Genomic DNA, 20,818 nt, shown 5'->3' with positions numbered 1-20,818 from the left:
TCTTATAACTGTTTCTATGAAATTCCACTCCACTCTGTCATATGCTTTACTCATGTCCAACTTTAATGCAAAGTGACCCCATAACCCTACTTTCTTATGCTTTAAAATCTAAAGTATCTTGTATGCAATAAGGACATTATCCGTGATTTGCCTTCCAAGAACAAAAGTTGCTTGTGCTTTGTCAATACAATTGTCCAACACCATTCTGAATCTATTCTCCACAGTTTTAGAAATAATTTTATACACCATATTGCACAAACTAATCGGCCTGAATTGTGTCATGTTGGTCGGTTGGCTAACTTTTAGGATAAGTACAATATTGGTGTCATTGATTTTTCCGATTTTCTTTCTCCTGTTTAAGATGTCCAAGAAAAATTTAGAGATTTCATCACCCACGATATGCCAATACTTTTGATAAAATAATGCGGGGGAAACCATCCATTACAGATGCTTTTAATGAGCCTATGTTTTTTACTGCCAAAGTTACCTATTCCATTTGAAAATCCTCCAACAATGTCCTGTTCATGTTTTCCTGAATGTACTTTGTAATACCTGAAAGCGCCCTCTCATCATTCCTTGTATTTGAAGCCGTAAACAATTCCTTAAAGTATTCTATCACAATCTTTAATTTCCCTTCCTCATTAGTGATTCATTCTACATTCAGTTCTCTCAATTTTTTCACTTTGTTTCTTCTCCTTTTTTAATTTGCGAAGTTGTAAAAAAATGTTCGTGTTTCGGTCACCAAATCTGAGCCAATTTTCCTTAGCTTGTTCCCACATTAATTTTTCTTTATCAGCTTCCAAATTTAAAGCCAATTTGACCTCTTCCATCTCTGCTAACGTCTCATCATCTGGGTCTATAATATTCAGCTCCTCTAATCTCTTATTCAAGAAAACAAATTCCCTTCTTTTATTTGTCGTAAATTGGCTCATCTATCTGTTTAGTACCTTTCCTAGTTTACGCAGCTTCATACAAACATTCTCCTCGTTCCCCTCACTAAAATTTTTTATTCGACATTCACATTCTTCTTCTAGCACCCAACTTGGGTTAAATCTGAAGCTCCCGTTCTCACTAGATCTATTGCATTCTACCCCTAAATTTACCAATATTGAGCAATGATTAGATATAGCATGTATTAGATGTCTTAAAGAATACTTTGGGAAGGCCTCCTACCATGCTTGATTAGCCACTCTTTTATCTAATATTTCATGAACATTATTTTCTAGCAATCTACCTCTTTCCCATGTGAACCACCTCCCCCTAAACTCTAATTCATTAAGGTCACATTCTTCAAAAACCTCATGAAATCGGGCCATTTTTCTCTCACTCCTTAATCTACCACCCCTTTTTCAAATGAATACATGATTTCATTAAAATCTCCCATGACCATCCATGGCATACCCCGACAATTCCCTAACCTCCGTAAGAGGTTTCAAGATTCCCTTCTATTATGTTCCTTTGAATAATCATAAAAACCTGTTAATCTCTATGTTGGTGCTCCGTCTTTCTCCATGACAACCACATCGATATGATTGGTTGAATAACTTTGCAACTGTACATCATATTCTTCTTTCCATCCAATTGACAATCCACCTTTGGAACCTTACACACCCACGTCTATTCCATTGGTAAATCCACATCTCACTCGAACTTTTTCCATTCTTTTGTCACTTAACTTTGTTTCTATTAGAAAAAAAATTAGGGCTGTACATGTCTCACTTTATTCCTGAGGCGATTAACCACTTGTGGATGCCCCAATCCACAAAGGTTCCAACTTAGGATTTTCATTGTGCCCAGTCGGCACGCTGATTAGCTGCCACTGATCTATCTTTAAATTGAATCAAAGCACTCGAGTCATTCCCCTCACACGAATGGTCATTCCTTATTCTTTATCTTTTTTTCATTCACCATATTTGATTGGTGTATCCTCCATTATGGCCTCCCTTTGTCCCATAGACCAATCTCATTGAGAAAAATCCTCACCATCTATTCTTCTTCTTCCTCTTCCATCTAATTCCATTCCAACGGAGCTATTACCCCTTTTGATTCCACTTGGCAATTCCTCTTTTAGCCATATACTTCCGGCAAGCAACTTGTTTCTAGATGGTGATCTTAGTGAGAGGTTCCATCCAAATATAACCTCTTGAATTCAAATTGTCTTTCGTACCAGGTAAAAACCCTTCCCATGACCTAATTTTCCATAAAGAAAACAAAATAAGGGGATTTTTTCATATTGGAAATACGCGTAGCCCTTTTGTTCTTGTGTCAGCGTCAGCTTTTTCTTTCTCTTCAAAGCTAGCATTACATCAATTTTCACCCTAAATCTCATATATCTTTGTTCTCCTTGTGAAATCAAAGGAGCATCGTGTTGTATAAATTGTCCAAAAAAATCCCCCAATTTTCTTGCTAAACCTTCTGATATTACTTCAAACTGTAGATTGTGAACTTGGATCCGAAAATAAGAATAAAACAATGGGATCTGCTTTGGATCTTCCCCGATATTCAATCGGTGGAAAATTAATAGATGCCTGTTAGAAGTCCACGACATTCCATCCAATACTATTTTAATATCCACTTCATAGAAGAATCGAAATAAGTATCGTTTTTTTCCCTAAATCTGTGATTATAACTCCTCCTAACGGATGCCATAAGTCCGCGATAGTTCTCTTAAGAGACGGAAAATGAATTACGCAATCTATAAGAGCTCTCCCCACTAAACAAAACCGACGATCTTCTTCATCATTATTTGGCTCTCTTTCATAGGGAATCGACTCTTCTTCTTCATCCTCCAAACTCAGATTAGCGATGTTTGCCTCCATCTGTGGTAAGCTTTTTTGTAGGTAAACCCTAGCAGACGAAAGACTTTTTAAACTTCAATAGTAATTGAGAGTTAAATTTCTTAATATTAAGTTTTATAAATTTAAATAAAGATAATTTATTTATTATATAATAATATTGATGGAGAGAGCTTGAATTTGAACGAATCTACCAAAACTAGATGGGCAGCTTAATTCTATTTAGATAGTATTGCGCATAAATCTGACAATTTATATATTTATATTATATTTAAATATTTCAATATAGTTAATATTTACATAACTTGATAATATATAAAATTTGAAATATTTATGCATATTTTAAAAAATATTTTTAAGTAAATAAAATATCGTCGTATGATGTAATATGTATATATTGATTTGGTAATCATTAATTTTCATTATACAATTTAGCTTTTCGTCCTTAAATATATTTAGATCTATCCATAAAGTTGTTACCCTTTATGCTTTGCTTTTTCATACTTTATAATACCATTTTTACTGTTATAAAGATATAGTTGCTATTTTTAAAAAAATTCAAATATTTTTACTGAAATAATATATTAGCTAAAATTTCTACTGATACTACACAACTTTTTATTATTATTATTTTTAATACTTATTTACTATTAAAATTATTTAACTTTTTTGAGTTTAATCTTTTAAATAAAAGAAGGAAAAAGAAAACCCCATCAAAACTCAAAAGTTACTTTGTCCAAATTCTAGTGTGATAATGAATATGTTGGGAATTTTTATAGCTGAGCGGTATCCACCACTTGTTCCTTTAAAATGATGGCTGTCCATGTGGTCGGAAGAGCACGGGTTTTTTACTAAACTAGGCTAATTTTTTTTTACTGAAATAGGGTTTCAAAAAAATTATTTACAAAAATGAATTACTTTTTTTTATTGATGTCTATCTCAGAGGCGCTAATGAATAAAAAATTATTAATTTTTTTTCTTTTTTTGAATAAAATATTATTTTTTAAAAAAATTTAAATAAAAATACGGGTCAAAATACGGTCAACGGGTCAAAGGGGAAAATGAGTCGGGTGGCGCCTCATAGGGAGGCACCATTAAAAGTGCCTCATAAGGAGGTGCCATTAAAAGTGCCTCATAGGGAGGCGCCAATGGGTAATTTTGTATGTATATTGTAACTTTTTGTATGAATATTATAATTTTGTATGAATATTGTAATTATTTTATAATTAATTTTGTATTTATAGTGTTGGATTAGTATTTTTTATGAATAGTGTAATTTTTTGTATGAATATTGTAATTTTTTATGAATATTGTAATTATTTTATAATTAATTTTGTATTTATAGTTTTTGATTAGTATTTTGTATGAATTTTGTAATTTTGTAATTTTGTATGAATATTGTAATTTTGTAATTTTGTATGAATATTTTAATTATTTTATAATTAATTTTGTATTTATAGTTTTGGATTAGTATTTTGTATGAATATTGTAATTTTGTAATTTTGTATGAATATTGTAATATTGTTTGTATGAATATTGTAATTTTGTATGGATATTGTAATATTGTTTGTATGAATATTGTAATTTTGTATGAATATTGTAATTATTTTATAATTAATTTGTTAGTAATTTAGGATTATGTTATAAATTTTTGTGTTTGTAATTATTTAAAATTTAATTTATTAGTAATTTAGGATTAAGCTATAAATTGTTGTGTTTAGTTTAGTATTTGGTGAGTTTAACATAAAAGTTTATAAAAAAATTAAAAATCATTTTATTAAAAGTTTAATTATAACTGAATTTTTTAATCATATAGTTGTTGTTAACTCATTTCATTCTTATATAATGTAACTTTTATATTATGTAATTTTATTTGATTTTGTATTTATTTAACAGTATTTATTAATTTTTTGAAACAAATTTTTACATAAAATAATACCATTGGCGCCTCTCAGATAGACACCACCATTGGCGCCTCTGAGATAGGCGCCAATACTATGTATTATACGGGTCATATACTGACCCGGGAAAATATTTAATTATATTTTATAAAAAAATTTAATATAAAATATTCATTGGCGCCTATCTAATAGGCGCCATTAAAAAAGGAAAAAAAAATTAATATTTTTTTATTCATTGGCGCCTCTGAGATAGGCTCCAATGAAAAAAATATCCCATTTTCGTAAATAAGTTTTCTGACACCCCATTTCAGTACATAAAAATTTTTTTTAACCCATTTTAATAAAAAACCCGAAGAGCACCATCGCAGGCCTAGTTTTACACGTTCAACACTTTAGCCCCCAGTCTAGCTTAATGGGCTACTTCACTTTCTGGACTCTTAGCCTTGTCTCCTCCTCTGTTTAAGTTCTCACTGGTGGACTCCGGTCTCTTTTTTAGGCTTCATGTTGGCATTCTTCTTTCTCTCCCTCTTCTTCCTTGCACAATGGCGCGACGAAGGGTTTTTGTAGGATTGGGTTTTCGGACTTAATTATTGTATTTTTCTGAGCTTTGGGCCCAGACTTATTTCTAGTGAAATCTTTCATTCACTGGAAACAACAACATTGCAGCCTCATATGTCTTAGAACAAATTGGACACAAGACAAGCCTAGCCAAGCCCAGTTGCTTCAACACAACCCCAAGTAGCCCAACTTCTTCTCCTCTAAAGAATGAGAAAAATCCGGTTAAAACTTGAAATCGACATAATTTAATTAATTTCGTTAGATTAATTTAATTATTCAACTTTATACAATTATATTAAATTTAAATGAGAGAAATCCATTTATATGTCTTTCATATCTTTTTTACAATTAACATTTTCACAATTCAATTGTTGAATTTATCGATATAATTGTATTTGTTTTGCATGTAAATTTTCGAATCAATCTAATATATTTATAATATAAATATAAAAAAGCGCATATATTAATATTTTTTGAATGGTTGAAAGATTTTTGTATAAAACAAATAGTTAGTTGTTTTTAATTTACATCAAATTTGATATGTATAATCTATATGAATGAAATATGAAATATGATGATTGGATCGTGAAAATATTAGTTGTACAAAAAGATACGAAAGGGTGTAAAACTAAAGTAGTTAGTTTTACACTGGTATAAGTGGATCCCTCCCAATTTATATACCTGTAAAATATTAGTATGGTTCCCACACTTCGCATTCGGTTGATTATTTGTTTGTGTCAAATTATGAAGTAAAAATTTGAAGCTAAAAATATATTCTAAGTCCCTATACACTTTGAACATTTAAAATCTAATCCCCCATTTTTATTTTCAGAACTTTAGCTTCTCTACTTTTTGGATTTAAAATTTTAGATCCAATTATTACCATTCTCAAAATTATTCTATTAAATTCACTAGTGTGACATTTTGAATTTTTAAAAAAAAAATCATTTAGTAGTCATATAACAATAAAAATAACATTGTAAATGTTTATATGGATTTTTTCTTAAAAACATCAATTTGACTCGTCATGATAAAATCAAATTTTTTGTTAGATTTGTGTTCCTAAGAAAAATTGATGTCAGCATAATAGAGTACCGATTAAATATATTATAAAATTAAAAAAGCTAAGTAATGTAAAAAGTTAAAGTATGTAGATTAAATCTTAAGTTAAGCATAATAGAGTACCGATTAAATATATTATAAAATTAAAAAAGCTAAGTAATGTAAAAAGTTAAAGTATGTAGATTAAATCTTAAGTTTAGGCATAATAGAGGTGTAAGTGTCACTGGCCACGGATCAAAGCCCGTGATGAATGCACACACAAAATGTGACACCCCACTCCTGTTTTCAAGTCCAAGTGTGTAACATCATATTAAGTTGTCATAGCAACTCAGGCTAATTCAACATAATTTCAATAGTATAACCAATAAATTATTTAATAAAATCATTCACAAGCATCCATAGTATATAATAATCTATTTCATCTAATTACATGGTTATGATAAGTTATTTCCAGAGTTAAGATTCGAATCCAAACTCAAATGTCAAATTTCAAATTTATGTTCGAGACTAAGGTCTCCATGTCTTGAGATAGGTCATAAATTATTTTGGAATTTTGAGCTTTGAAGTTAGCATGTCTCGAGACATTACATTTCGTGTCTCGAGATAAGGTCTTTTATGTCTCAAGACTAGGTATCGAGACCAACCTCCGCTATTTTTCCTAGTTTTGCTTCGATGTTTGAATGTCTTGAGACCTAAAGAAAGGCAAAATCTATTTAGATTCGATGTACTTCTTTCTCGAGACCTCATGCTTTTGAATGCAAAAATTAAATGAAGCTTGTTCTACCAGTCTCGAGACATGTTATTTCTATCTCTAGACTCAATGACCAAATGGTCAAAATCTTGCACTTTTAAGTGTCCAAAGTCTTAACCAAATAAACCTAAACATACCTAAAACGTACCACAAAACATATTCATCCAATTAACCTATCTAAACATGTTCAAATATTCCTAAATCATAACCTTCAATATATCATTACTAAACCAACCAATTTGCACATCAAAACTCACATAATCAAGCTTAATTAACTAGTAACCAAAATATAAAATTCAACAAATATAAAATTATAGGTCACTTACCAAAAGTTCCCCAACTAACTTAAGCAATAAGCCAATCAATCTAGGTACATGCCATAATACCTTAAACATATATATACATACAAAATAGGATTGTAATGGCTTCCGAGCTAAGTTAGAGAGTTGGCTGTTTGACCATGAAATTTCTTTAGCTTTTATCCAAGACCTGCGCACAAAAATAAACAAATACGTACGTTGAGTAATGGTTACTCAGTGGTGTTAGATAACTCGAATTCAATTATAAAAAAAACAAAATTCAAATAACATAAGTAACATAGTAACTCAAGTTAACCAATTAACCATTTCATGTTAATATCAAAGATACATATATATCGATCATTTATTTATCATTTTATCTTATTCTCAATAATGTTTTACTCAATTTCTCGATATAATTTTTGATGCACCTTCACGATATTTGCATCTAGTTTAACATATAAAATCATATCTCATGTTAACAACAATATCTCATTTTAATTCAAGAAATGTTCAATATATCATTTTTTTACATTATAATCCCTATTAACCAAATTGGATATAAGAATGGATACTCAAATTAGTCCACCATCATACCAAATATGCACAAAAGTGATAATCAGACACAACTGTATCGGTTCTACCAACCACACCAAAATACACTTGTACCCTCAGTGTATTTAAGCTGGTGATATGTTTTCGACCCTTAGGGTATTAAACTATTACAATATGTATGCACATGTCACGACTTAAAAGTTTGTGACGATTGCACACAGAGCATCCCATGGAGGTCAACTGATTAAATGAGACTCATTTGACCTACTTGAACTGGCCCAATTCGTGGAACCCATGGAAAAACCCGTCTACTTGAAACCTTGGTGGACCGGTGAAACACTCTAGTAAAACTAAAGTTACCATGGTTAATGTAAATCCTAAGGGATAATATTGTATAAACTTTAAATCCCTTAGGATTCTCATATTATAGATAGACACTAATCTCAATTGTTGATGTAAGCTTCAGTTTCCATATGGGCTTACAAAGCATTCTATATGCTTACCCCATTTATTTTCCTTTTTCCTTATAGATTGTCACCTTGTGAAACATGTCAAGCTGGATCGTCTAAAAGCTCACACTATCCTCAATTTGGTAGCTTTTTAGTCATCTTGTGTCAAGGATTGTGATATGTATATAAGTGTTTTGGTATATATACTTTGATGTATAAGATGTCTTGATGAGTTTAGTAACTTGTGATGGCTTGATGTCTTGATTTATGTATGGAAATGAACAAATATGCATTTCATGCTTAATGATGATTTGATTTATAGTTATATGAATGACATATGGGATGGTATGGTATGGTATGGTTAAGTTGAAGTATGCATTGGAATGGTGAACTTGAATGCTATGCTTGAGGTATATGTTGATTAATGATTAATTTGGTTCATGGTTAATGGCTTAAAGGTGTGGATGAATGAATTGTGTTTGTATTGAAAGTGAAATGACATGTTTTGATAGATTTTGTATAGGTAAGGTTAGGCATTTGAATGTTTTTGGTTGGTTTGTTTGGAATGGTATTTGATGGAATGTATGGAAATGGACAGTTTTGTAATAGGTTGAACTCATATTGAAATGGTTAATTGGAAATGGTTAAATGACTTGTTTTGGTATGAAATGTTATGTGTTTGGGTATGTTTTTAACTGGTTATGTTGAATGGTTGTAGTTGGAACTTTGAAATAGGTACCAAAAGGTTTATTTTTACCAAAAATAGGATATTGTCCCGATGACCATTTCTCCTCATCACCACGTTGGTCGATCATATGTGACGTCGTAGTGTTGAGTGGCTTGACGTCGTGATGTGATAAACTAGTTGGCAATGTCACGACGTCAGCCCTGAACTTTTAAAAATTTTGCAATTTGGTCTTATTTCATGCTCGGGTTAATAAAAGAGCTTTCATAAGCTCGATTAAGATCCGAAATTGATTGTTTAGCATGAAATGAGTGTGATTATCATTGAAATTGCATGTGTGGATGATTGTTATATTATGTATTTGATTATAGTTGCTATAGCAACGGATATAGCATTCCATAGCTCGGATCTAGCGATCGGGTTGGGTGAGGAGTGTTACAAGTTGTCTTTCCGTGTGATGATCCAACCACATAATTCCGCTTAGTATTAGATTAAACATTAGAGAACCATTGAACTAATATTTACTTTTATCTTGCTTTGCATGCAAAAACCATACGAGGAAATTATGTAAAGAATATTAATGTAATCCATGAATCATTTTATTAACCAATTTGTTCAAAAAATTATAAGTGTAAATAGACGAAAATACTATACTTAGGGTAGCAGATCCAACATCTTGGTCGAGGCAAGTCATAATAGGGGCAAGTAATAGTGGTGGCCTTTTATGATCGAGATGTACAAGAGAGAAATACAATTAGAGTTAAAGGACAACAGAGACATAAACCGAGACAAATGTTCTAAGGGGATAAACTAACCAATAGAGAGGCTAGTTAGGAATTGGCCGAGGCATTGAGATAGTTCCGAGATAATCAAACGCCTTATGTGCATTTCTTTCTTGTGGCTTTTCAGTTCTTTTGTTGCTTTTATCTTTGAGTTGCTTCCATTATATTTTGGTGCCTTAGAGAATTTTCATAAGAGTTCTCATCTTTCGAGAGTAAGGCTGACTTAGGTGGATCTGAAGCAAAAAAAAAAAAAATGCTTACAGTCGCATAGTTTGCCAAACTTAAGTTCTAGCCTCGTGACACATAGCGCTGAATCTCCCACCTGTCAATATGGATCCTATGACATGCCAACTATACCAGTGACTTTATCCGACAATGTTAATAAGGCAAATGTCGTCATTATTAATAGTATAACATCTTCAAGCATATATATATGTATATTCATTCAACCAACTGATCACAAATCACCCAATCAAGTATATACATATGTGTTAAACACATTCTTATTGATAGTAAACCACTTCCAAACATATATTGGTTTAAATATATATATTTAATTATTTTATGAACTCCAGTTATGAGAGCACAAACCAAAATATATATTCGTCGGCAGCTTTGGGTTTCTCTTTGGTTCGAGATGGTCCTACATCGTCTTTAACTACAGAATTAAATTCGAATATGAAAAATTCATTGATTACATAATTCAAGCACAAATAAATACATTATATACATGAATGCATTCTATTCAATTTAATCTCTATACACACGAATATTCGAAATGCTAATTTCTTACAACCTACCCGATCGAACTTTATAAATATAGTATAAGAACCTCTTTTTTTTATTATTTGCTAACAAATCCCTAAAATTTTCACACTTTTCAATAAGGTCCTCAATAATAAATAATTTATCAAATAATCAAAGCTTGATTTACTATCATCAATCACACTTTTAACATGCTTTTTCCGTGAACTAACTTTATTCATGAATCTGTTTAAACTTAAACAGTCAAATTTCCTGTAAGCATTCAACGATGGAGGTTCAACTCAAACTCCATTTCTCTAATCTAATACACATTAATCTCTTAAAATTAGCAACTCTCAGAAGAACTTTCTTGCATCTTCTTACAATCTAGATAGCTTTATACAATATTTTTAAATGATGGAAATTAATAAATATAAAAAAATGAAATATTAATATTTAAAATTTCTTCATTTTAATTTCCAAATTATAATTTTTTTTATAAAAATTAAAAGTAATCTTCCCCATATGGGAAAAAAGATGATAATATATTTGTACAATGTTTTCGTAGTGATTAAAACCGTAATGAGTATTAATTTTAGCATTTCAGGTTTTGAGCCGGCCAAAAACGACTTAGTGTTTGCGCGTTTTGAATATCCTACTTTTAATAATTTAGAAAAACGGAAAAGCGGACACGCAAACGTCAGAGAAAATAAACGGCCAGGATCTCCCCAACACAAGATCTAATTTCATTGGCTCAACAATTCCCTTCTTGAATCCTTATTGGTCCACGTCACCAGAGATGACATACACCCATCTGAAATAAGTTCGCGTTTGATGCGGGCACTCCACGTATAAAAACCTCGAACCGCGACTTCCTCTCACAGATCAAAAGAAAAAACAAAGCTAAAGTGTCATTTGAAAATCACTCGTCCTGGTATTAACGGTACAGCGTTTCGATTTTCATAGAGAAACCTCGAAACTTCTACGTAGTGAGAGGAAAGTTTGAGTACGTGCGATGGCTCGCTCGTGGAGAGCAAGCGGCTCTTTGGTGGCTCTAGCTATAGTCTTGTCCGGTGAGTGCTATGCTGTTCCTGTTTTTTGCTAGATCTGTTTGCTTTCGCTTGATTTCGTGATCTCTGATTCTTGCTCTGTTTGAGTGAAAATGTAGTAGATCTAGTTCTGTTTGGTGATGTTCTTCCCATGAATTGATGCATTTTTAGATCTGATTTATGTTTTTATGAGTTTTCGAGATGCATTAGATCGTCGAACGAGCGTTTCAGCGATCTCATATCATTTCATTACTCTCCGTTGAATTGAGAACTAGAACTCTCTGGATTTAGAGGATAACGACTCTCTAAATACTTTGCCGGGCTAGAACTATGATCTAATTATTTAAATTTGAATTAAACCGTGTAATTTTTCTCCTTTTCACTTTATTTTATATATTCATTTATGGTGCAATATCTTTATTAGATTATTAAAATTTTGCACGAGAATGTTCTAGAAAGTTCGTTTGGATTCTTGATCTGTGGTTCACGTGGCCCTTTCAGTAGGGCCTCTATAACTATAATGGTTTTAACATCCTGTAAACTCTGCAAACAGGATGCTTCTTTGCAATCTCAATTGCCAAGGAGGAAGCCGCGAAATTGGGAACAGTCATCGGAATTGATCTTGGTACAACTTATTCTTGTGTTGGTGTGTACAAAAACGGTCATGTTGAAATTATAGCCAATGACCAAGGTAACCGTATTACTCCATCGTGGGTGGCTTTCACTGACAGCGAGAGGCTCATCGGTGAGGCTGCAAAGAATCAGGCAGCTGTTAACGCTGAAAGAACCATCTTTGACGTCAAGAGACTTATTGGAAGAAAGTAATTGACATTCTTCTCATGTTTCTTCTTTTGTTTTTTTATGGTTTATTGGTATATGTAATATGCTTCTCAGGGCAATTTTGTTATTTGCAGGTTCGAAGATAAGGAGGTCCAGAGGGACATGAAACTTGTTCCGTATAAGATTGTGAACAAGGATGGCAAACCTTATATTCAAGTAAAGATTAAGGATGGAGAGACCAAGGTCTTCAGTCCTGAGGAGATCAGTGCTATGGTTCTGACTAAGATGAAGGAAACAGCTGAAGCTTTCCTTGGGAAGAAAATCAAGGATGCGGTGGTTACTGTTCCAGGTGAGTGCATAATAAGAAGCAATGCTCTCTGTTGGGGAAAAGTTGTTCGCCTGATCCTTGATTACTCCTTTATGCTCAATATATTTATGTTTTATTTGCAGCTTACTTCAATGATGCCCAGAGGCAGGCCACAAAGGATGCTGGCATTATTGCCGGGCTCAATGTTGCTAGAATTATCAATGAACCAACTGCAGCTGCCATTGCCTATGGTTTGGACAAGAAGGGCGGTGAGAAAAATATTCTTGTCTTTGACCTTGGTGGTGGGACGTTCGATGTCAGTATCTTGACAATTGACAATGGTGTTTTCGAGGTTCTTTCAACAAATGGAGACACTCACTTGGGAGGTACGGATATTCATTGTTTGATTTAATGCTTTCAAAAATTGTTTTTACAATGTATTTTGCTTATGGTCATATTTTATATGCAGGTGAGGATTTTGACCAGAGGATTATGGAATACTTCATTAAATTGATCAAGAAAAAGCATGGAAAGGATATCAGCAAGGACAACAGAGCTCTTGGGAAGCTTAGGAGGGAAGCTGAGCGTGCCAAGAGAGCTCTCAGCAGCCAGCACCAGGTCCGTGTGGAGATTGAATCACTTTTTGACGGTGTTGATTTCTCCGAGCCACTGACCAGAGCTCGCTTTGAGGAGTTGAACAATGACCTGTTCAGAAAGACCATGGGACCTGTGAAGAAGGCGATGGAAGATGCTGGTTTGCAGAAGAGCCAAATTGATGAGATCGTTCTTGTTGGTGGAAGCACTAGAATTCCAAAGGTTCAACAACTCCTCAAGGACTACTTTGATGGAAAGGAGCCCAACAAGGGTGTTAACCCAGATGAAGCTGTTGCTTATGGTGCTGCAGTACAAGGAGGCATCCTGAGTGGAGAGGGTGGTGATGAAACGAAAGGTAAGTAGTTTTGTCTATAATGACGAGACATGACTCTATAGGGGATGAAACCTTTCTATAACTGAATCGACTTGGCTGATATTTGTGTTTGATGCTTTCTGCACAGATATTCTTCTCCTTGACGTGGCTCCACTTACCCTTGGCATTGAGACTGTTGGTGGAGTAATGACCAAGTTGATTCCTAGAAACACTGTTATCCCAACCAAGAAGTCACAAGTTTTCACCACTTATCAGGACCAGCAGACTACCGTCTCGATTCAGGTACACTTGGATATGCTTGCCTACATGTAAAAACTCAAGAATTGGATTTTCCTTTCCTTTTAATGCTAATAACTGTAATACTTTGAACCTTATTTGAATTGCTGTGGTTTGATGTCAGGTCTTTGAAGGTGAAAGGAGTCTCACAAAAGATTGTAGGTTGTTGGGAAAATTCGATCTTACTGGAATTCCTCCAGCCCCAAGGTTTGCTCTCCCTACCAATTCTCATTTGTATTTTCTGCATTTCTTCACCTGAATTATTCATTTATGGTTTGATCCCTCAATTTACAGAGGAACCCCTCAAATTGAAGTCACATTTGAAGTCGATGCAAATGGCATCTTAAACGTCAAGGCAGAAGATAAGGGCACTGGAAAATCTGAGAAGATCACTATCACAAACGATAAGGGTCGTCTGAGCCAGGAGGAGATTGAGAGAATGGTTCGTGAGGCAGAAGAATTCGCAGAGGAGGACAAGAAGGTGAAGGAGAGGATTGATGCTCGCAACAGCCTGGAGACCTATATCTACAACATGAAAAACCAGATTAATGATAAGGATAAGCTCGCTGACAAGCTTGAATCCGATGAGAAGGAGAAAGTTGAAACCGCAGTGAAAGAGGCACTTGAGTGGCTTGATGACAACCAGAGTGCCGAGAAGGAAGACTACGAGGAGAAGCTCAAGGAGGTAGAGGCAGTATGCAACCCAATCATCACAGCAGTGTACCAAAGATCTGGTGGAGCCCCAGGTGGTGGATCAACTGAAGAAGATGATGATTCTCATGATGAACTTTAAAAAACTGGTAATGCCATTTTGATTGCTGAAACAAGCAAAGAAAAGCAAAGGGTGAGAAGGATGAGAGCATAGGTAGGTGAGATGAGGATATACTGTAATTGTTCTCCATGGTAGAAGTTAAAAAAGGGAGAAGTATATCCCCCTTTGTTCGGATGTTATTTTTGGGTGAATGAATACGTTTTAACGGATATTTTTTTTGTTTTCATGACTTTGTCCCCTGCAACTTGAAATCTCTTTTATCTATGATTGAATCTGGTACTCTTGATCCAAAAAAGAAAAATCCAGTAAATGTCCATGGTAGAAAATGTTAGTATTCCAATTTATTACGACTCCTATATTCAATTAACTCTTAAGAAATTATCTTCTTTGTTCTTTTTCTCTTAAACAATAAACCCATAGAAGAGGGTGACAAGATGGAAGGCTTTTAACGTAGCTTTCCTGAAGGCCATCTTGTTTGTTACGCATAAAAATAATAATCAATAATTAAATGGTATATCATAAAAGTGGGCTCCAAACTTCGAACCTATCCTTACAAAAAAGAAATAGGGCCGACGAAACATGAGTCAATGTCATGAATATATCCGGAGAAAATTGGATATGTTTCTCCCATTTATGGCTTAAATTCCCAGAAAATTGCTCATCGAATATTCCTGGTTGTTTGATGAGAATAAAACTTTTTCATCAAGTTAACAGTAAGTTGCGTAGCAGAATATAATAAACCTTTTATACCAAGCGTTTGCAATTCAGGCCACCCTGCACAAAAATAACCTCCCAAACTTCATGTTTTAAGCCTTGTAACTACACAGTTGCCATGTCAAAGCCTGATTATCAGGCCACAAACTTGCCCCTTTGGGACTTCCTCACCATCTTGGCATCTGAAGGGGTTGACTTCCTGTTATCCGGTGAAGAAGATAAGGTACTCTTGACAAAATTCAAATACCCCTTTTTTGCTTTCTTTAGTTGTCGATAAATTTTGATTATCTTACTTGGACTATATGGATAAGATTAGTGATTTGATTATCCTAAGAAAACGGTTAGTTCCTTTGCTGTGTGTTTTTAGGTACCCTTATCTTCATTTGATTATGAGAAAACGACGATCTGCCTCTTCTTCTCTGCAAACTGGTGCAGGCCCTGCCAAAGTTTTACCCCAAAGCTGGTGCAGCTATACAACATGTTAAGAACAATGGGGAAAGAGCTAGAGATTGTGTTTATTTCCTTGGACCACGATGAAGATGGATTCAATGCTCACTTCGAGACCATGCCTTGGCTTACCGTTCCTTTTGATGAGAATTTGCATAAGAAATTACGTGAAAGGTTTCATGTTGTTCGTATTCCCTCGCTCGTTCCTTTAAACTTGGATGGACAATCAGTTGAAGAAGACTTGATTGGATTGATTGAAGATTTTGGCGAGGATGCATTTCCTTTCACCAAGAAGAGACGAGAAGAATTGACGGCTATCGATGATTCAATGCGTCAAGGAGGAAAAATCGATCAACTTTTAGCTCATCCAGGACGGGATTATGTTGTTGCTAGCGATGGTGGAAAGGTAACATTATCTGTGATTTTTTTATATTAATGTAGGGTTAAGGTATAATTTATGAGCCCGGTTATGTTTCGGTTTTTGTAGGCTTTAGTATCGAAACTTATTGGGAAGACAGTCGGCCTTTATTTCGGCGCACACTGGTGTCCTCCATGTCGTGCTTTCACTGCACAGCTTGTAGAAGCTTACAACCAGCTATTGAGCAGCAGGGGAGACTGTTTTGAGGTTGTTTTGGTTTCTTCAGACAGAGACCAGAAAGAATTTGATGTCAACATAAGCAGTATGCCATGGCTGGCACTTCCATTTGAAGACCGAACTCGACAAGATCTGTGCCGAATCTTCAACATCAAAGCCATTCCTGCACTAGTTCTTATTGGACCGGATGGGAAACCGATTAGCACAAATGGGAAGAAGATAATCACCCTGTATGGTGCAAAGGCTTTCCCATTCACGCAATCAAGCATTGAAGAAATTGAAGAAAGCTTGAGAAAAGAAGGGGATTCATTGCCAAGGCAAATCCAGGACATAAAGCATCAACATGTGCTTAAACTGGACATGGCTAAAGCATATGTCTGCAATTATTGCGAAAGACAAGGGAAGTTCTGGGCATTTTCTTGTGATGCCTGTGATTATGATCTTCATCCTACTTGTGTGGAAGAAGCAAGTTAAAAGTCTCAATGATGGGTAGCTCTATTTGTTTCTAAGGCAAATAAATGCTGTACCATATTCAAATTTGAAACCGTAGCATACAACATGATACATCATTGTTCACATTAATCTACAAAAACTGATATTTAACTTTAAAGGAAATTGGAAACCATGCGTGTCAAAGGTGACTCAGTCATCAAGAGAAAGATGTCTTAAAAGTACCAACTGAATAATCAAGCATCTCTATTAACATATTCAAACTGATCAATCAAAAACGCAGTTGCAAAACAATGGAGGAAAGACTATGGCGATAATAAGATATAAATAAAGGATCTGGGGGCCATTGCCAAAGTGACTCCGAAGATGGATTTTCACAAAGCTGAAATCCTAAATTAACAAGAAAATTAAGCAAGGATGAGGGAATTTGGGAAGCCAAAAGAGAAGATATTGCACCATCAAAAACATGTAAAAGGAGAAATAAGAAATAAACAAGATGAGTAAATATGATAAATGCAAAACATGATTTGTTACCTGCATCAAGGAAACGGGGGGAAAGGACCACCATCATTCTCATGATCATTTCCTGCAGCAAATCAGTGACAACTCCTAAACTATTAACCCCAAAAAGAAAAAGAACATGTAATTTCTTTGCCAATTGTAGGGAAGAATTTAAAAAAAAGTATAAACCAATCTGATGAATGCAGAAAAAAAAAAAAAAACCTTTCAATTTGTTACCATCAAGGTCATCGATGAAAAGGCAAAAATCACTGAGAAGGAAATCTTCATTGTAAGGGACACCAAACTCACACGAGTCATAATTTGCAGCATCAGAATTAATCCAGACTCCTAAACAAGAAAGTAAAATTTTGGAAGCCATGAGAAGACCTTATAATCAACAATAAAATTACCCAAAACAAAAGCAAAAACTTTAATACCCGAAAAACAGGTAAATCATTTACCAAAATTTGGGGGAAAAAAAGAAGAGTAAGATGTAAACAAGAAAAAGCAAAATATATGATGATGAATACAAAAACCTGCTTTACCATGACCATTTGGGGGAGCAGAGGTGCCAGCAGCAGTACTAGAGGCAACAATGCTTGTGTAGTCCAGGCCTGAAAACATGTTAAAAGTCAATAAAATAACACTGTAAAGGATTCTTTTAGTAAGGTGAGAAAAGGTTACAATCTAACAAAACTAGATGTCCTGGAGAGATGGCTAAGAAATGGAACATTTTCAGGGTAATATGAGATACCAAAATAGGATTCTCATATCTGGATTTCAAATATTATCTTAGCCGATAATCTCAATTCACATTCCCAACAGTTAAACAACTGTCAAAAAATGGGATAGAAATGTCTTTCCCTTATTTATTTATTTATCATTTTGGTCAAATTTACCTTTAAACCATAGTTAATACTATGTTTTAATAATATAAAAGTTGGTAATTTATGTCTTTACATTCCATCAACCAAATAACAAAATCTTATCTTCCACTAACCAAATGCCCTCTAATTGATTAAATTCTGTAAAACAGCTCTAAAAGTGAAAATTTTTTAGCATGATAAAAAGTAAAAACATGTAATTAATTTCTTTGCCAATTGGAGGGCTGATTTAAAGAAAATACATTAAACAAGATAAACCAATGTGATAAATGCAAAAAACTAAATTTATTACCAGCAGCAAGGTCACTGCCGAAATGGTTACCAATATTGTTCGGATCACCATACTCAGACAAGATATCATTTGTGCCAAAGGGAGAGCGTGCAGCAGAATTAATCCAAACTCCTAAATTAACAAGGAAATTTAGAGAGACATAAGAAGAGCATGTAATCAAAGAGTTAAATTAACTAATTTTCACATTAAAGAAAACAAAAACTTTAATACCACAAAACATGTAAATCCTATGCCAAAAATTGAGAAAAAAAGGAAAAAGATCAACAGGATGAACCAAAATATATGATGACAAATCCAAAAACCTGCAGAAGAGGATGAGCCAGCAGCAGTAGAGGCAGCAATGCTGGTTTGGTACTGGCCTGAAAACATTGTTAAAAGTCAATAATACAACACTAAGCAATTTAATCAAGGGGTGGCTTGTGGCTTATAAAATTACCAAGACCCATTGGCTGACAAAAATCAGCCATGGAAGTTTGAAAGTTGGCGGTCACAGTTGCTGAACCTTGATGATCTCCCACATACTTCTGCGCCAGAAACCGTTCTTCCATCTGCAATGAAGAATAAAGTTCAACACTAGGGGTGTAAATGAGCCACTAGTGCTTGTAAGTTACTCAAGTTCAACTCGAAAAAAATTTGAATTCGATTTGGTAATTATTGAGTTGAGCTCAAGCAACTCGAGCTATCTATCGAGCTGAACACGAGTTTAGTAATACTTGACTCAAACGCCTCGCGAGCCTTATCAAACTTTTCATATTTTTATATTACTAAATTACATTGTTGCCCTTAATATATATTATTAACCCTAAGCTTAATTATTGAGCTGAGCTTGAATATAAAAATTGGTAAACGAGCTTAAAAATAGATGTTCAATTGAGCTCAAACTTGACAGTATTCAGGCTTGACTCGGCTCGATTACACCCCTATTCATCACTCAACTAATGTATCAGAAACTCAGAATTATTAAATACAAATAATTGGCATACCTCCTTAAAAGAAGTACAGTTAAGCCCCTGCAATTGAAGAGAAATGAATTACTCATCCGATTAGAAGATAACATGGATTTAACCAAGTGTTGGGTACTGAGTAAAAAGCATAATAAATATATTGTTATAAAAATATATAAGCAACAGATCTTTAGTAAGAAAAAGAGAGAAACGGTTAATACTATACAAATTTCCGTACCAAGTGTGCCATTATATGAACGACGGTTTGCTCCATCAATTCCATGCTTGCTTTCTGAGAAAACACAATTATCATATAAATGCTTAGGGAAAAAGCACAATTCTTTATTTCCACTTTAACCCTAGGTTTCCCGTGTTCCACTGAAACTATGTGATCTAAGAATCAAGACCAAACATGTTGCAAAATACTCTTAATTATAATCATCATATATTAGTATATACAAAACCAAGCATGTGATTCAAACTAATTTATGATTGTTTAAGTTAATTAGTACTATTGACATGACACCATATTAGTGTAAAAGGAGAGAGAAATGGGCAGTGCAGAACCTGTGCCTCAAGAGTTGCCCTATGTTGTTGGATCTCATTTTCCTTATCTCCAAGTTCTGATCTGCATCGCTCCAGCTCATTCTTGTTCTCGGCCAACTCTTGAAGCTTTTCGTGATAATCTATTTCGACGAGTTGAAGCTCCTCAAACATCCACTTTAGTCATGAAAACACAAGGCAAGGATTGAATGAAGACATATATAAACAAAGGAAAAAAAATCGATGATGGTTTAAGGAATCACTCTTACGTTTTTTATCTCTCGATACAGTTTATGCCTTTCAGGACCGGTACGAGGTCGTTTGGAATGGCTTCCAGCTTCAGCACCGCCACCTGTACCCTGCATCTTTGCTCGATGCTGTTTTTTTCCCTTTTGCTCTTCCATTTTGAGGTTTTGAAGAAAAGAAACTGATTATCATCCTAAAGAAAGAAAAAGGAATTCGAAGAAGTAGTCTAGATCTCCATTTCGCGAGCGTTTCCATCGCGCGAGCGTTCAATTGGAATTCATATTCACATTGTCTAAAATACTCAGGTATCTCACTTTCTTTTTCAGATATTTATAAGTTTTTGTGATTCTATTTTTTTTTTTACTTTTATTTTTGAGGAGTTATTATATTATTAATTTATAATCTTATCATTTACAAAAAATTAAATTACAATTTCTTTTTCATTTTTAAGACTAAAGCCTTGCTTACCTCTTGTATTAAAATGCTGCCCATTTAACATTTTGTTTAAT

General features: G+C 34.0%; 3 protein-coding genes across 6 annotated transcripts; 2 read left to right on the top strand and 1 right to left on the bottom strand.

Moving 5' to 3' along the window:
• Positions 1-11,471: 11,471 nt before the first annotated feature.
• LOC107950133 (luminal-binding protein 5) lies at positions 11,472-14,955 on the top strand. The gene is made up of 8 exons (NM_001327564.2): positions 11,472-11,654; positions 12,184-12,451; positions 12,545-12,759; positions 12,861-13,103; positions 13,187-13,666; positions 13,773-13,927; positions 14,046-14,128; positions 14,216-14,955. Exons 1-8 carry the CDS (start codon positions 11,597-11,599, stop codon positions 14,712-14,714), a joined length of 2,001 nt encoding a protein of 666 aa, NP_001314493.1. The 5' UTR covers positions 11,472-11,596; the 3' UTR covers positions 14,715-14,955.
• A 289-nt stretch (positions 14,956-15,244) lies between these two features.
• On the top strand, positions 15,245-17,025 carry LOC107950134 (probable nucleoredoxin 3). The gene is made up of 3 exons (XM_016884912.2): positions 15,245-15,630; positions 15,775-16,260; positions 16,342-17,025. Exons 1-3 carry the CDS (start codon positions 15,526-15,528, stop codon positions 16,921-16,923), a joined length of 1,173 nt encoding a protein of 390 aa, XP_016740401.2. The 5' UTR covers positions 15,245-15,525; the 3' UTR covers positions 16,924-17,025.
• Positions 17,026-17,114: 89 nt separating this feature from the next.
• LOC107950136 (uncharacterized) lies at positions 17,115-20,810 on the bottom strand. 4 transcript variants are annotated; one of them, XM_016884914.2, is made up of 11 exons: positions 20,333-20,810; positions 20,088-20,240; positions 19,759-19,812; positions 19,560-19,586; positions 19,013-19,124; positions 18,879-18,935; positions 18,577-18,687; positions 17,937-18,014; positions 17,623-17,748; positions 17,434-17,485; positions 17,115-17,289 (listed from the first exon to the last, which is right to left on the bottom strand). In XM_016884914.2, the coding sequence occupies exons 1-10, from the start codon at positions 20,465-20,467 to the stop codon at positions 17,439-17,441; spliced, it is 900 nt and encodes a 299-aa protein (XP_016740403.1). In that variant the 5' UTR covers positions 20,468-20,810; the 3' UTR covers positions 17,115-17,289; positions 17,434-17,438. The 4 variants fall into 4 exon arrangements, with proteins under 4 accessions (XP_016740403.1, XP_016740405.1, XP_016740404.1 ...); XM_016884916.2 differs by having other exon boundaries at positions 17,638-17,748; XM_016884915.2 differs by having other exon boundaries at positions 17,946-18,014.
• Between the last annotated feature and the right edge of the window lie 8 nt (positions 20,811-20,818).

The sequence above is a fragment of the Gossypium hirsutum genome, chromosome D03 (assembly GCF_007990345.1).
Source record: "Gossypium hirsutum isolate 1008001.06 chromosome D03, Gossypium_hirsutum_v2.1, whole genome shotgun sequence".
NCBI lineage: Eukaryota > Viridiplantae > Streptophyta > Magnoliopsida > Malvales > Malvaceae > Gossypium > Gossypium hirsutum.
This window is presented reverse-complemented; position numbering and strand designations above follow the sequence as displayed.

Excerpts from the sequence above, each read along its gene's own strand:
- LOC107950133 (NM_001327564.2), top strand. The coding sequence starts at position 11,597 with ATGGCTCGCTCGTGGAGAGCAAGCGGCTCTTTGGTGGCTCTAGCTATA. Across the intron at positions 13,667-13,772 it reads GGGTGGTGATGAAACGAAAG|ATATTCTTCTCCTTGACGTG; the intron begins GTAAGTAGTTTT and ends CTTTCTGCACAG. Across the intron at positions 14,129-14,215 it reads GGAATTCCTCCAGCCCCAAG|AGGAACCCCTCAAATTGAAG; the intron begins GTTTGCTCTCCC and ends CTCAATTTACAG.
- LOC107950134 (XM_016884912.2), top strand. The coding sequence starts at position 15,526 with ATGTCAAAGCCTGATTATCAGGCCACAAACTTGCCCCTTTGGGACTTC. Across the intron at positions 15,631-15,774 it reads TATCCGGTGAAGAAGATAAG|GTACCCTTATCTTCATTTGA; the intron begins GTACTCTTGACA and ends GTGTGTTTTTAG. Across the intron at positions 16,261-16,341 it reads TTGCTAGCGATGGTGGAAAG|GCTTTAGTATCGAAACTTAT; the intron begins GTAACATTATCT and ends CGGTTTTTGTAG.
- LOC107950136 (XM_016884914.2), bottom strand. The coding sequence starts at position 20,467 with ATGGAAGAGCAAAAGGGAAAAAAACAGCATCGAGCAAAGATGCAGGGT. Across the intron at positions 20,241-20,332 it reads TGTATCGAGAGATAAAAAAC|TGGATGTTTGAGGAGCTTCA; the intron begins GTAAGAGTGATT and ends TCATGACTAAAG. Across the intron at positions 18,936-19,012 it reads TTGTCAGCCAATGGGTCTTG|GCCAGTACCAAACCAGCATT; the intron begins GTAATTTTATAA and ends CAATGTTTTCAG.